The following is a 14,245-nucleotide window of genomic DNA, read 5'->3' on the forward strand; positions in this document are numbered from 1 at the left end:
CAGTATGGGAGGAAAAAGGCTCAGAACCCCACCTCCACACGCTTTTCATTTCCAAGTGGCAGAACTTTCCAGGGTAAATTTACATCATTGGCATAAAAAAACCTCCCTGATGCAGCAATCGTTAAAACTCCAATTGTTTTTTTAATCCTTATGGATACCCATTCAACATGAGACTATGATTCAAAAAAAGAAAAAAACAACTTAGATTTCATTCAAAAGTGCTCTCAGTGTTCAGCTGTCACCAGTGGTGTGCTGGAGCCGGCTCGCACCGGCTCGCAAGAGCCGCTTGTTAAATTTTGACAGCTCTTGCGAGCCGGTTGTTGTTGGGGGTGAGCCGGCTCCATTGCGGGAGGTAAGCATGGCAGGAGGGCGCCATCACAGGCCATGCTTACCTCCCCTGCTGCTCCGAAGCATATCCAACCATGTCCTTCGCTCGCACCCTCCCCTCCCACTCCCCTCCGTCTTTTTTTAATTACCTCCGTCGAAGCGCGCACCATTTAAAGCCCTGCTGCGTGCTGGCCGTCTCCAGGCTTCCCCTGCTTGCTTCGGATAATGTTCGTGCCTTAGTCCCGCCTTCATTCTGACGTCATTTCCTTTTTTCGTGAAGGCGGGACTAAGGCACGAACATCATCCGAAGCAAGCAGGGGAAGCCTGGAGACGGCCAGCATGCAGCAGGGCTTTAAATGGCGCGCGCTTCGACGGAGGTAATTAAAAAAAGACGGAGGGGAGTGGGAGGGGAGGGTGGGAGCGAAGGACAAGGTTGGATATGCTTCGGAGCAGCAGGGGAGGTAAGCATGGCCTGTGATGGCGCCCTCCTGCCATGCTTACCTCCCGCAATGGAGCCGGCTCGCCCCCAACAACAACCGGCTCGCAAGAGCTGTCAAAATTTAACAAGCGGCTCTTGCGAGCCAGCTCCAGCACACCACTGGTGACAGCTGAACACTGAGAGCACTTTTGAATGAAATCTAAGTTGTTTTTTTCTTTTTTTGAATCATAGTCTCATGTTGAATGGGTATCCATAAGGATTAAAAAAAAACAATTGGAGTTTTAACGATTGCTGCACCAGGGAGGTTTTTTTATGCCAATGACGTAAATTTACCCTGGAAAGTTCTGCCACTTGGAAATGAAAAGCGTGTGGAGGTGGGGTTCTGAGCCTTTTTCCTCCCATACTGTATGCACTCCTTTGTGCAAAGGTTAAGTTGTAGTGCACTGGTCCCCCTGACATGCCAGGACACCAACCGGGCACCCTAGGGGGGCACTGCAGTGCAGTTCATAAAATGCTCCCAGGGACATAGCTCCCTTACCTTGTGTGCTGAGCCCCCCAAAACCCACTACCCCCAACTGTACACCACTACCGTAGCTCTTATGGGTGAAGGGGGGCACCTATATATGGGTACAGTGGGTTTTGGAGAGCTCGCTGTTTCCTCCACAAATGTAACAGGTGAGGGAGTATGGGCCTGGGTCCGCTTGTCTGAAGTGCACTGCAGTACCCACTAAAACTGCTCCTGGGACCTTCATGCTCTGTCATGGACCTGAGTATGACATCTGAGAAGGGAATAGAGGCTGGCACAAAATATTTTTAAAGATGTTTTTTGAGGGTGGGAGGGGGTTACTGACCATTGGGGGAGTAACAGGAGGTCATCCTTGATTCTGTCCGGTGGTCATCTGGTAATTTCTGGCACCTTTTTGTGCTTTATTCGTTAAAAAAACACATCCGGGTGAAAACGTCCAAGTGTTTGTCTGGAATGTCCTTGTTTTTTTTCGATTATGGGTCAAAGGATGTCCGAGTGTTAGGCACGCCCAAGTCCCGCCTTCGCTACGCCTCCGACACACCCCTTTGAACTTTGGACGTCCTTGTGATGGACTGCATTTGGAGACGTCCAAAATCGCCTTTCGTTTATACCCATTTGGACGTCTCTGGGAGAAGGACGCCCATATTCCAATTTATGTCGAAAGATGGATGTCCTTCTCTTATGAAAATGAGCCCAACAGCCTTTTTCATCCTCTTTCTATATTGTTTATTACGAGGGAACCCAGTGCAACCATTGAGGAGGTTGCACAATGCTAGGATCTATTTTCTCCTGATGGATATATAACCACTGTACCTATGTTGTCTGTAGCTTTTATCAAACAAAGAGCAGGAACCAGATGTTGGATCTGAACCTGGCTGTTTCATGCACTGTCTCCAGCCTAGTTTTTGAATGAAGATTTTTCATGGAAATTGCCTACAGGCTTTGTATTCCGCTATCGGAAACGACCTATTTAATAACGACTTCCAGAATATATTAGAAACTGTGATTTCAGCACAACTGGCCGCAGCTGGTGGTGGGGAGGCCCGGGGTTAGCATTGCTACCCCGGGCAGGTGGCGGGGTACCCAAGCCTGAGGGAGTAAGCTAGGCAACCGGGATGGCTGCGCTTACGATTGAGCTACCTATATATATATATCCAGAATTGTTTTACAATATTTGCTTGTTGTACTACTATTATGCTTTATCATTACCATGTTACCCATGATCCTTCTGTAACACTAAATGTCTATTTCTTATATACTTCCACCATTCATGAGCCTGCAAAGAGGTGGGAAAATGTGGGATACAAATGCAATAAATAAGTAAATAAAATTATACAAAATAGCATTGGTCAATTTTATTATTAGGTCTTCTTTGTTTACTATTGAAGATTGTGATCTTTATTCTTTTCCATTCCAAAAAGGCATATATTTATTTAAGCCTGTTTTATAAATACAACATAGGCGCCTATGGGCTTTTATAAAGTAAGTACTCGGAACCAGCCCCAGCAGTGCAGAAATCCTCACACCTCTCAAATTGACACCTGCACTAAAGGAGGTGTAAGCTTGTGTAGCTACAGTGTGCTTATATTAACCTGTTTTATAAAATATATAATGTACATCACAATACTACCCTGATCCATCCAATCTATGCCCCAGAGAACTTCACCGATTCAAGGTCCACATGAAAGTGTGCACATTTTTCCATTAAATTACTCTTTATACGTGTATACCCCCATATTTAAAATCCTTGATAAAATTACCTCCTTAAAGGACAGTTTTGTAAGTTATTTTATGAATTGTGTGATGTGAAGCCCATTTTGTGTAGGATGTCTTGATAGGAACTGGGATGTCCAAGTCAAGACGTTCTCATTTCCCCGCATATTTTAGAAACGGCTTGGTTGAATGCAAAGCCTTATGTAAAATACATATAAGGATGTTGACAAATAGCTATGTATTTACAGGTCTATCCAGTGGCAACAGCCATTTCACACAAAAAAACACATTACCAAAAAAAGGACAGCATTGTTTGGGGCTTTACATAGAAACAGAGAAAAATGAAGGCAGATAGTCCAAATAACCTATCCAGTCTGCCCATCCATGCCATGTACTAATCCTTCCTCCCCCTTAGTGATCCTATGTACTTGTCCCAAACTTTCTTGAATTCAGATATATAAGTATTCCTACTCTAAAATGGGAATATATTTACTGTATAACTTTTGACCACCCAGAACATACCCCATTTAAACCTATATAAAATTGACATTTACACCTGTATGTCAGTTATACTACTACTACTACTATTTTGCATTTCTATAGCGCTACAAGGCATACGCAGCGCTGCACAAACATAGAAGAAAGACAGTCCCTGCTCAAAGAGCTTACAATCTAATAGACAAAAAATAAATAAAGTAAGCAAATCAAATCAATTAATGTGGACGGGAAGGAACAGTGCAGTTGCTGCTATTTACATGTGTACGTGCCACACAGTCCTTTAAAAATTTCCCCCTACATTTCTTAGCCTATCCTTTACTCTCTTGAGAACAGAGTCAAGGGTAGGGATGATAAGGAGAAAACAAAGGATAGAGTAAGGAAGCATAACCTCACAGACAGCTTGAAACAAACCAAGTGGATGCTAGCAGGTTTGTGCTGGCTGGGTACTGTTCAGCAAGATGATAAAGGAAAAACACAATCAATTGACATAGCGGAACATCCTGGAAACCAGCTGGGTCACTGTTGGCAGGTGAGTGGCTGGATACTGTCCAGCAAGGTGATAAGGAGAAAACAAGGGGAATATAAAGGAGCAAAGCCTAGAGATTTCAGGCCATATGTGTCAGACTCTCGAGGATAATCTGGACTCGTGAGCCCTTGGGCCACTGCTGAGGAGCAGCAGCGGCAGGAGAACCACCCAAACAAGAGACAAGGCGGAACACAGACGGATTGGTAAAACAGGACTGGAACCGCCGGACTGAAGCTGCAGCTGAAGCAGAGCAAGCTGGAACAAGCAGGGCAGGAACAGCTAGACTTCACCTGCTCTTGACCACCGTTCCCCAGGGGTTGAGCCCCTGGGTGCGGGTGGCCGGCAGGACTATGGGACAGAAGGGAAAACCAGAACTGCAGGATCCAGCAGGCGGCCAGCAAACAGTCAAGTAGCCCAGGAAACAAGCAGGAACAAAGGCAAGCAGTAACAGTAGAATACTCCAGGAACGAAGCAGGGTCAAAGGCAGGATAAAAAGTAACAGGGTAGCACTGCAAAAAACACTCACCGACGAGAAACTCATCAGATGACCTCTGTTGCAAAGGCAACCTAGAAAGTTCCCAGGAGGTAATGAAGGCACTACAGGTGAGGTCACCAGTAAGGGTGGGGGCTTGGCAGCAACAACAGCAGAGCATGGCTTGGCTGAAACAGGATCCCGGAATGGACTAGACTGGACTGGAACGGATTTCAGGATTTTCACACAGACTTCAGGATTAACAAACAGACTTGGCTTGGCTGGAGGAACCCCAAAGCAATTCCGACAGGGAATATAGTCCCAATCGTGACAATATGGTAATTGGTATCAGCAGGCTAGAACTCCAAAGAAACCAACCAAGGTTATTTATTTATTTATTTATTTAGTGCATTTGAATCCCACATTTCCCCACCTATTTGCAGGCTCAATGTGGCTTACATAGTACCGTGGTGGCAATCACCAGTTCCGGTATAACAGATACAAAGTGATATAGTAGAAGGTTCATGTGTGATAGACACATTAGGGAATAGGGAGGAAGGGTTAAGTTTTGTCCAGGTCGGGTAGTAGTTTCCTTGTGTTGCAGTATCGAGGCATTTAGGTTGGGTCATTGGGGTGTGCCTTTTTGAAAAGATTAGTTTTTAGTGATTTCCGAAATTTTGGTAGATCATGTGTTGTTTTCTTGACGTTTGGTAGTGCGTTCCATAATTGCGTGCTTATGAAGGAGAAGCTGGATGCCAATTACTGTCCTGAAAGACCCACAGAGGCTGGAAGTTTAGGTGACAGCCTCACTAGTTTAGATTTTTTTTAACTTGCTGGTAACATGTTGACATGGGAGGCATGGGTGTTGGACTGTGCCTGGCATCTTTTATACTCAACTTCCCAGGATAGTGACAAATCACCGAGAAAGTGGAGGAGCAGCCCAGTGATTAAAATAGCAGACTGAGCACCAAGGAAGTCAGGGTTCAAATTCTATTGACACTCCTTTAACCTTGGGTAGGTCACTTCATCTTCCATTGCCTCAGGTATGAACTTAGATTGTAAGTCCTACTGTACCTGAGTGTAACTCACCTTGATCTAGTAATGGAAAGACAAACGAAATCCAAACAAATAAAATTTGCCTTGGATAAGAATGGTAACCAACAGGTAATCAAGCTTCTATTGTTGGCAGCTGGGATATATTCTTAGGATAGACAGAGACGGTCAGGCAGACTGGATGGGTCAATTGGGCTTTTTCTTTCAAAATCTACTGTGTTATAATGTAGGAATATCTCTTTGATTCCTCCACCCCTTTCTGCCTGACACCAGGATATTTCATGAATTGTTATTTTGTTTGTTACAGGATCACTATGACTTTGGAATGAGAGCTGTAAAGACTGTAATCTCTGCTGCTGGAAACCTGAAGAGAGAAAACCCCTCAATGGATGAAGTAAGTTCATCAGCCCCTACCTCTTCATTTTAATCCCATAATAATATCTATATCATGAACAAGTCTACTGTAGTTGCCCCAGTGTTTCTCAGTTCCGTTAGTGAATAGTAGCAAAAACCAACATCTGCTTGCCAAAGATTTACATGCCCACAGTTACCTCAGCTCTATAACTGGCATAACTGCTGATGCCTAATGTGGCAGGTGCTCACATTACTTACAGTATACTGTAAGTTGCGCATGTAAGTGGGAGCCTGCCCATTTCTCACCCATGCTCCTTGCTTGTGTATGGCCCCTTGCATTTACATGTGCCCTTACAGAATAGCATTTAGGCACTCTGCTAGCATGTAAATATACTCTTACCCACAAAATGCTAATATGATGTAAATTACATGCAAGGGGTGTGTAAATGCAGGCATCCACCCAGTTATGGAATTAGGGAGTATATACCGAGTCCAGAAGTCTCTCATATTCAAATTGCAGCAACAGCTATCTCACTAGACAGTAGTAGTCAAATTCGCCCTTAGAAAGATAGGAACTGCTTATAAGTGCTCTCTGGGAAAGATGCACTTACCCTGGACCATTATAGGAGGAAAGCATACCAAATGTCATGCTGATTTCCTGCATAACATTGTGGTCTAGTGCAGCATTTCCCAGCATGCAATACACATACCCCAAGGGGTATGCGGTAAGTGGCTCCTGACCAAATCACTTGCAGGTTGCGTGAAATTTCAGGGGACTTTAGGAGACTATACTGGGCATCCAAATTGTGGGGAAATTTAATTTAGACAAGTGCAAAGTGGGGAACAGACTAGAAAGGAAATGGGTGAGGACAGTGGTTAGGGATTACCTGCACATTATCAGAAGGGCCTGCTTTCTGAGCTTTAGGAGAGCTAATCCGTCCATGGAGACATCGGATGACTACCGCTAGAGGTCAGTGCCACCATTTTGAAACCCAGAGCTGATGAGGCAGGAGCAGAAAGGGGTCTCCCTCCAACCCCATCTCACTAGACACCGGGGATCACATCTGATTAAGTCCCAAGGGGGTATGGAAGTTGGGGGGAAGGAGAACTGGCAGAAGCTTGGACATGGAAGGGGGCCTTATAAGGGGAAACATGGGGGGGGGGATCAGAACTGGGGGGGGGGGCAAAACTGAACAAGGGAGATTGGATCGGATCAGATCAGGTGGGGATTGGAATCAAGGGAGAGATGGGGGGATCAAAGTGGAAATTATGAAGGTACCAGCAGATATTCAGTGTCAGCACCAAAATAGCTAGGAGACCAGATATAGGACAGCCTTTTGTGCAGTCCTCTCTAGCTGCTTAGCTATGCAGGCACCAGCTCTGAATGTGGCTTATGCCGCTATTAGTGCCAGCTTCTCCCTGACTCTGCACTTGGACCACTCCTATACTGGCCGCTTTTCAGTGGAACTACCTGGTTAAATACCACTGATTATCGAAGGCTGCACTGTTCACCATGGTTTAAGTGGAGATAATGATAGAGATCGGATCTCTTTGGAGATAATGGAAGGTGTAGGTGTGTTTGAGGCCAACAGCTGGAAGATTTGTGTCTACATATTGCGTTTAAGCTCTGAACTCTTTTCAGGAATTGATCTGTTTAAGAGCTATCCGTGACGTCAATGTGCCCAAGTTCCTTCAGGGTGATCTCAAACTCTTCAATGGCATTGTCTCAGACTTGTTTCCCAAAATCAAAGAAGAGGCGATTGATTATGGCATCTTAGAGGAATCAATCCGCAACACCTGTATCAAGAAGAATTTGAAAGATGCTGATGGTGAGTGCAGAGCTTGCTTTTATTTAGTATGAACTTCCACAGTGGAGCATATTTGTTTCAGTCCATTTTGGGAGTAATTTTATAAGGAACTTGAACATTTAGAACAGCATTTTTCTGCCGAAGTAGACTCTTATAAAATCACTCAAGGATACATGCATGTACAAAATAGGTGTGGAAACACAAAGAGTGGCATTTTCGATATGACGTCTAAGTCCAACTTTGGATGTTTTCCAAAAAACGTCCAAAATCTGAATAGGAGAGAAGGTCATTTTCAAAAAAGATAAAGGTCTATCTTTCTTTTTTTCTTTAAATACTGTTTGGAACAAGGTTTTGTGATTTGGACGTTTTGTTTTTTGGTCCTTCTTACAAAAAAAACATACAAGTGCAAAATGCACAAAATCAAGCCATTGGAATGTAGGAGGTGCCAACATTTTTAGTAGACTGGTCCCCCAGGACCAGGAAAGCAATAGGGCACCCTAGGGAGCACTGCAGTGGACTTCATAATTTATTTATTTATTGCATTTGTATGCCACATTTTCCCACCTCTTTGCAGGCTCAATGTGGCTTACAATACATCATGAATGGTGGAAATATATAAGAAAATAGACATTTAGTATTACAGAAGGATCTTGGGTGACATTATAATGATAAAGCATGATAGTAGTATTACAAGCAGATATTTTAAGACAATTCTGGATGTATGTGGAGGAGTTCACATTTGTTGATCTTTGTGGTATACCTTGTTAAAGAGTTGGGTCTTCAGTAATTTGTGGAAGTTAGTTAGTTCATAAATTGTTTTTAAGTTGCGCGGCACCGCATTCCAGAATTGTGTGCTCAGGTATGAAAAGGTTGATGCATGCGTTAGTTTGTATTTTAGACCTTTACAGTTGGGGAAGTGAAGATTAAGGAATGTGCGGGATAATTTTTTAGCATTCCTGGGTGGTAAGTCTATCAGGTCTGACATGTAGGCTGGGGCATCTTCGTGAATGATTTTGTGAACTAGGGAGCATATTTTGAACGTGATGCGTTCTTTAAGTGGGAGCCAGTGTAGCTTTTCTCGTAGGGGTTTAGCACTTTCATATTTTGTTTTACTGAATATGAGTCTAGCTGCAGTTCTGGCCAGTGTTCTGGGCTGTTTGAAGTTTCTTGATTATTTGCTCTTTGCAGCCAGCGTAGAGTGTGTTGCACTAGTCTAGATGACTGAGTACCCTTGATTGTACCAGGTTACGGAAGACATTCCTTGGGAAGAAAGGTCTTACTCTTTTTAATTTCCACATTGAATGGAACATCTTCTTGGTTGTATTTTTCGCATGGTTCTCAAGTGTTAGGTGTCGATCAATGGTAACTCCAAGAATTTTTAGGGTGTCCGAGATTGGGAGATTCAGTTTTGGTGTGTTAATGGCCGTGAATTTGTTCGTGTTATGCACATATGGTGCGCATATCACCATTGCTCCCTTATCTTGTCTTCTGAGCCCTCCCCCCATCTGTACACCACTACCATAGCCCTTATGGGTGAAGGTGGCACCTATATGTGGGTACAGTGGGTTTCTGGTGACTTTTGGAGGGCTAACAGTTTCCTCCACAGGTGTAACATGTAGGGGGAGGTATGGACCTGCGTCCACCTGTTTTCAGTGCACTGCACTCACCACTAGACTACTCCAGGGACCTGCATACCGTTCTAATGGTCCTGAGTATAACATCTGAGGCTGGCAAGTAATGTTTTTAATCACCTTTTTGGGGGGGGGGGTGGGAGGGGGTTAGTAACCACTGGAGGACTAAGGGGAGGTCACCCCTGATTCCCTCCAGTGGTCATCTGGTCATTTAGGGCACCTTTTTGTGCCTTATTCATTATAAAAACAGGCCTAGCTCAAAACATCTTAGTTTTAGTCCAGGACGTTTTTGTTTTGTTCCATTATGACTGAAAAACGTCCAAGTGTTAGGAATGCCCAGATCCCGCCCCTGACACACTCCCTTGTGATTTGAATGCACTTCTGATGGACTTCATAGAAAAACGTCTGAAATTTGTTTTTGAAAATACCAGTTTGGATGTTTTTGTGAGAAAAACATCTAAATGCAGATTTATGCCACTTTTTGGATGTTTTTCTGTTTTGAAAATGAGCTCCATAGTGTTTACTTTTACATAATGCATGTGCAGGCCCCAAGTGAAGCAGAAACAATATAGGCAACTGCCTAGGGTGCCAAATATGTTTAGGCACCAAATATAGTGGTGTTCCTACTACATTGTTATCAGTAAAGCAGCACTAAAGTTGACTGACTGGGACTTCATTCTTCCAATGGAATAAAAAGGGCTTCTTGGTCCCAGAGGTGGAAGAGTGGAGCTACAGTAACGTCTTCCTCTGAGAAATAGATGTATGAATGGAGATTGTCTCAATCACTCTTTGCTTTATGAGCCCTGTTTTTTTTGTTTTGTTTTTAGGATTTATAACAAAGTGTATCCAGCTTTATGAAACCACTGTAGTACGGCATGGCCTCATGCTGGTGGGACCAACAGGCTCTGGGAAAACAAAGGTAAAAAGGAGATGAAATTCTAACTTTGTTTCTTATACATATCACCATATCCTCCTACGACCATGCATTTATGTTTGACAATGGGTGCGTGTTTGTTTATAATTTTATATATGTCTAGTACTGTGTACAATATGTCTACATACTTCTCTTCCTGGCACTCCTTAAGTCAATTCCATATACTATGTACTAACATGTATATGCATATTACATGTATCAATATTTAGAATACTGGCATTTATGCATATATGCAAAAGAGATTGACACTGTTCGTCTATCTGTCTTATTGTGGAGGAATAGCCTAGTGATTAGTGCAGCGGACTTTGATCCTGAGGAACTGGGTTCAATTTCCACTGCAGCTCCTTGTGACTCTGCCCCAAATACAAATAAGTACAGTGCACTCCATTTAAGTGCACGTCGGATAAGTGCATGCTCTGTTTAACTGCATGCTGTACTTCGGTCCCGTTTTTGGCGCCATCAATTGTTATGGGGACAAACTTCGGTTTAGCGCACCACTGATAAGTGCAAGATTCGCTTATATACATGGTTTAAGACCGCTCCTCTGCAGAAAAGACTCCGCATAAGCACGCGCACGGAATGTGGAAGCTGATTGGCATGTGACAAAGGGGTGGTAAATTTAAAATCTCATTGGTTAACTGCCACAGGCAGAAGAAGCAAAAGAATGTTGTTAGAGTGTTCACTGGAGTTGTCGTCGCCGCGCAACTGTAACACTTTAACACTGGCTGAACGAATAGAAGTTCTTAAAAAAATTAGAAAACAAAGTCAAGCATTTATTGCTAAAGAATATGGTGTCAATCCCAGTCAAATTTCAAGTATCTTGAAGCAGAAAGACCAGCTTCTGGAAGACTGGCGAAACAATACAAATCCACACTGGAAACGAAAACGGGCAGGAAAAGCTGAGGAGGTAAAAGATGCTCTTCTTCGGTGGTTTTCTCAAGTTAGGAGCAGACAGTTTCCAGTCGGTGGTCCACTGCTTATGAAGAAAGCTAATCAGCTAGCTGAAAGTCTTGGACTAACTGAATTCAAAGCCACTGTTGGATGTGTTCAATTCTGGTCGCCGCATCTCAAGAAAGATATAGTAGAATTGGAAAAGGTGCAGCGAAGGGCGACTAAAATGATAGTGGGGATGGGACGACTTCCCTATGAAAAAAGATTAAGGAGGTTAGGGCTATTCAGCTTGGAGAAGAGACGGCTGAGGGGAGACATGATAGAGGTATCCTATATAATAATTCTCACCTCCAACAGGATGTGCTTGGGACTGTGCCTGCCGGAAGTGGTCTGCTAGGCAGGCACGCACTGACCTCAGTGACATCAGTGACAATTTGGCAAAGCAAAACAATCTGAATGCTGGCCATTAGGACACAGGGTAGATAGGAGAGTTTTAAAAGACTGAAGGAAACTAAAGTGTTAAACTGGAGAAGGGGGGGGGGGAGTTGTGATGACTAAAAGACATGCAAATTTGGGACAGGAAAACAATCTCAATGCTGGCCATTAGCACACAGGGTACATAGGAGAGTTTTAAAAGACTGAAGGAACCAAAAGTGTTCGGGGGGGGGGGGGGGGGGGGGGGGGGGGGGGGCAAGTTCTGAATGAATGAAAGAAATGAAAATTTACGAGAGGAACACAATCTGAATGCCGGGCATTTGTACACAAGGTAGATAGGACACTTTTTTTTTTTAAATGAAGGACGTGAAAGTATTACATCTTGGGGGAGGGGTGAGGAGGAAAGCGGTGGGGTATCCGGATACTGGGCGTTAGGGCCACGGGGGTACATAGACTTTTGAAAGCCTTAAGGAACCCAAAGTGTGGGAAGGAGGAGGAAAAGGAGGGGAGGGAACGGGGTGAGGGGCATTAGGAACAGGGCAGGGGCCCTGTCACACACTCTCATTCTCACACACACACTGTCACACAGACAGTCTCACTCTGTCACACACCTGCACATTCACTCTGGCTCTCTCTCTCATAGGAAAACCTTGCTAGCGCCCGTTTCATTCGTTCCAGAAATGGGCCTTTTTTACTAGTATAAAATAATGAGTGGAGTGGAACAGGTGGATGTGAAGCGTGTGTTCACGCTTTCCAAAAATACTAGGACTAGGGGGCATGCGATGAAACTACAGTGTAGTAAATTTAAAACAAATCGGAGAAATGTTTTCTTCACCCAACGTAAAATTAAACTCTGGAATTCGTTGCCAGAGAAAGTGGTGAAGGCGGTTAGCTTAGCAGAGTTTAAAAAGGGGTTGGACGGTTTCCTAAAGGACAAGTCCATAAACCGCTACTAAATGGACTTGGGAAAAATCCACAATTCCAGGAATAACATGTATAGAATGTTTGTACGTTGGGAAGCTTGCCAGGTGCCCTTGGCCTGGATTGGCCGCTGTCGTGGACAGGATGCTGGGCTCGATGGACCCTTGGTCTTTTCCCAGTATGGCATTACTTATGTACTTATGATGGTTGGAAAGATGGAAGGAGAGGAACAACATAAAATTCAAGATACAGCATGGTGAAAGACAAGACGCTGATGACTTTGGTGCTGAAAATTGGGTTTTTCATTTCTTCCTACCATCTTGAACGAGTTTGCACCTCGTGACATTTTCAATGCTGACGAAAACGGACTCTACTGGCGAGCGATTCAGACATGCTGAAACTACTGGAGGTAAAACGTCGAAGGACTGACTGACAATCCTCCTTTGCTGCAATATGGATGGGAATGAGAAGTTGGAACCACTCGTCATTGGAAAGAGCAAACAGCCCCGTTGCTTCAAGAATGTTAAGCGACTTCCTGTGTCATAGGAGGCTAACGCAAATTCATGGATGACTGGGGAAATTTGGAAGCAGTAGCAAAAGAAGTTAGACACTAGAATGTGGTTACAAAAGTGTCAGATTTTGTTGCTTTGTGATAATTGTGCTGCACACAGTGATGATGTCAGGCTGTCTAACGTCAAGGTGGTCTTCCTGCCATCAAACACTACCTCTCTGATCCAACCTATGGATCAAGGCATGAGCGTTATGGATGACCAGACTGGCAAGGATAAACGTGCTGTTGAACTGGCTCATAATCTATCACTGTTGGATTCCCCACATATGCAGAAAGAAGCCTGGAATCATCACTACGTAGCTGTTGATTACGATCTACAAACAGCTGATGACAGCACTGATGTCCAGATATGCGGCTACACGCAGGCAACGGCTGATGATGAAACAGATGATGAAATGAGCAGCAAGGCACATGCTGACAAAATTCAACAATCTCCTGTCACTTTTGCAAGAGCGCTGGAGAGTCTCAACACCATGTGGGCCTATCTGGAGGCCACTGGATGTCAGTGCTATGACAGTTTTTACCGTCTGGCAGACATAGTCTATGGAACTCACCATAGAAGCTTACATACAGTGAAACATAGCAGTTATGGAATTCCTCCTTTCAACTGCCTTTCTCTGTTCTCTACTCTCCCAAACCCCCAAACGACCCTCAGCCCCCCCCAAAAAAACCCTGCACAAATTGCCCCACCACCCCACAAACTGCAACCACCCCTAAAACCTATCACCACAGCTGTCTCACCACCTTGTAAGCTGCACGATTCTCCTAAATTACCTCCCCACAACTGCCTCAACCCCTGCAAACAGCCCTTATCCCAAGAATTACCCCTCCCAAATGCCCTTGCACCCCATTAGCTGCCACACCACAAGAAATAAACTCTGCAACTTCCTAACCTCACAAACTACCCCACCCCCAAAACTATCCCCTGAAACTTGTCTCATACCCCTTAACTGCTCCCTGGCCTGCAGCTTTATCACTGTCCTGCAAACTGCCCCCACTTAATTCTGCTTCTCCCCACAAACTGTACCATTTTAAAAGTCTTAAACTCAAAACTGCCCCACGACCCTATAAACTGTACCACACCAAAACTGCCCCCTGCAGTGGCCCCACATCCCACAAGCTGCCCCACCCACAAAAACAAGACCT

General features: G+C 44.3%; 1 protein-coding gene across 1 annotated transcript in view; it reads left to right on the forward strand.

Annotated features, from left to right (window-relative positions):
• DNAH1 (dynein axonemal heavy chain 1) overlaps positions 1–14,245 on the forward strand; it is a 799,478-nt gene that overhangs the window by 374,563 nt on the left and 410,670 nt on the right. Inside the window, exons 33-35 of the mRNA XM_030205737.1 lie at positions 5,862–5,948; positions 7,551–7,737; positions 10,175–10,266. Of these exons, the coding sequence (XP_030061597.1) occupies positions 5,862–5,948; positions 7,551–7,737; positions 10,175–10,266 (366 nt within the window). The remainder of the gene's footprint in view (positions 1–5,861; positions 5,949–7,550; positions 7,738–10,174; positions 10,267–14,245) is intronic.

This window comes from Microcaecilia unicolor, chromosome 6 (genome assembly GCF_901765095.1).
Source record: "Microcaecilia unicolor chromosome 6, aMicUni1.1, whole genome shotgun sequence".
NCBI classification, from domain to species: Eukaryota; Metazoa; Chordata; class Amphibia; order Gymnophiona; family Siphonopidae; genus Microcaecilia; species Microcaecilia unicolor.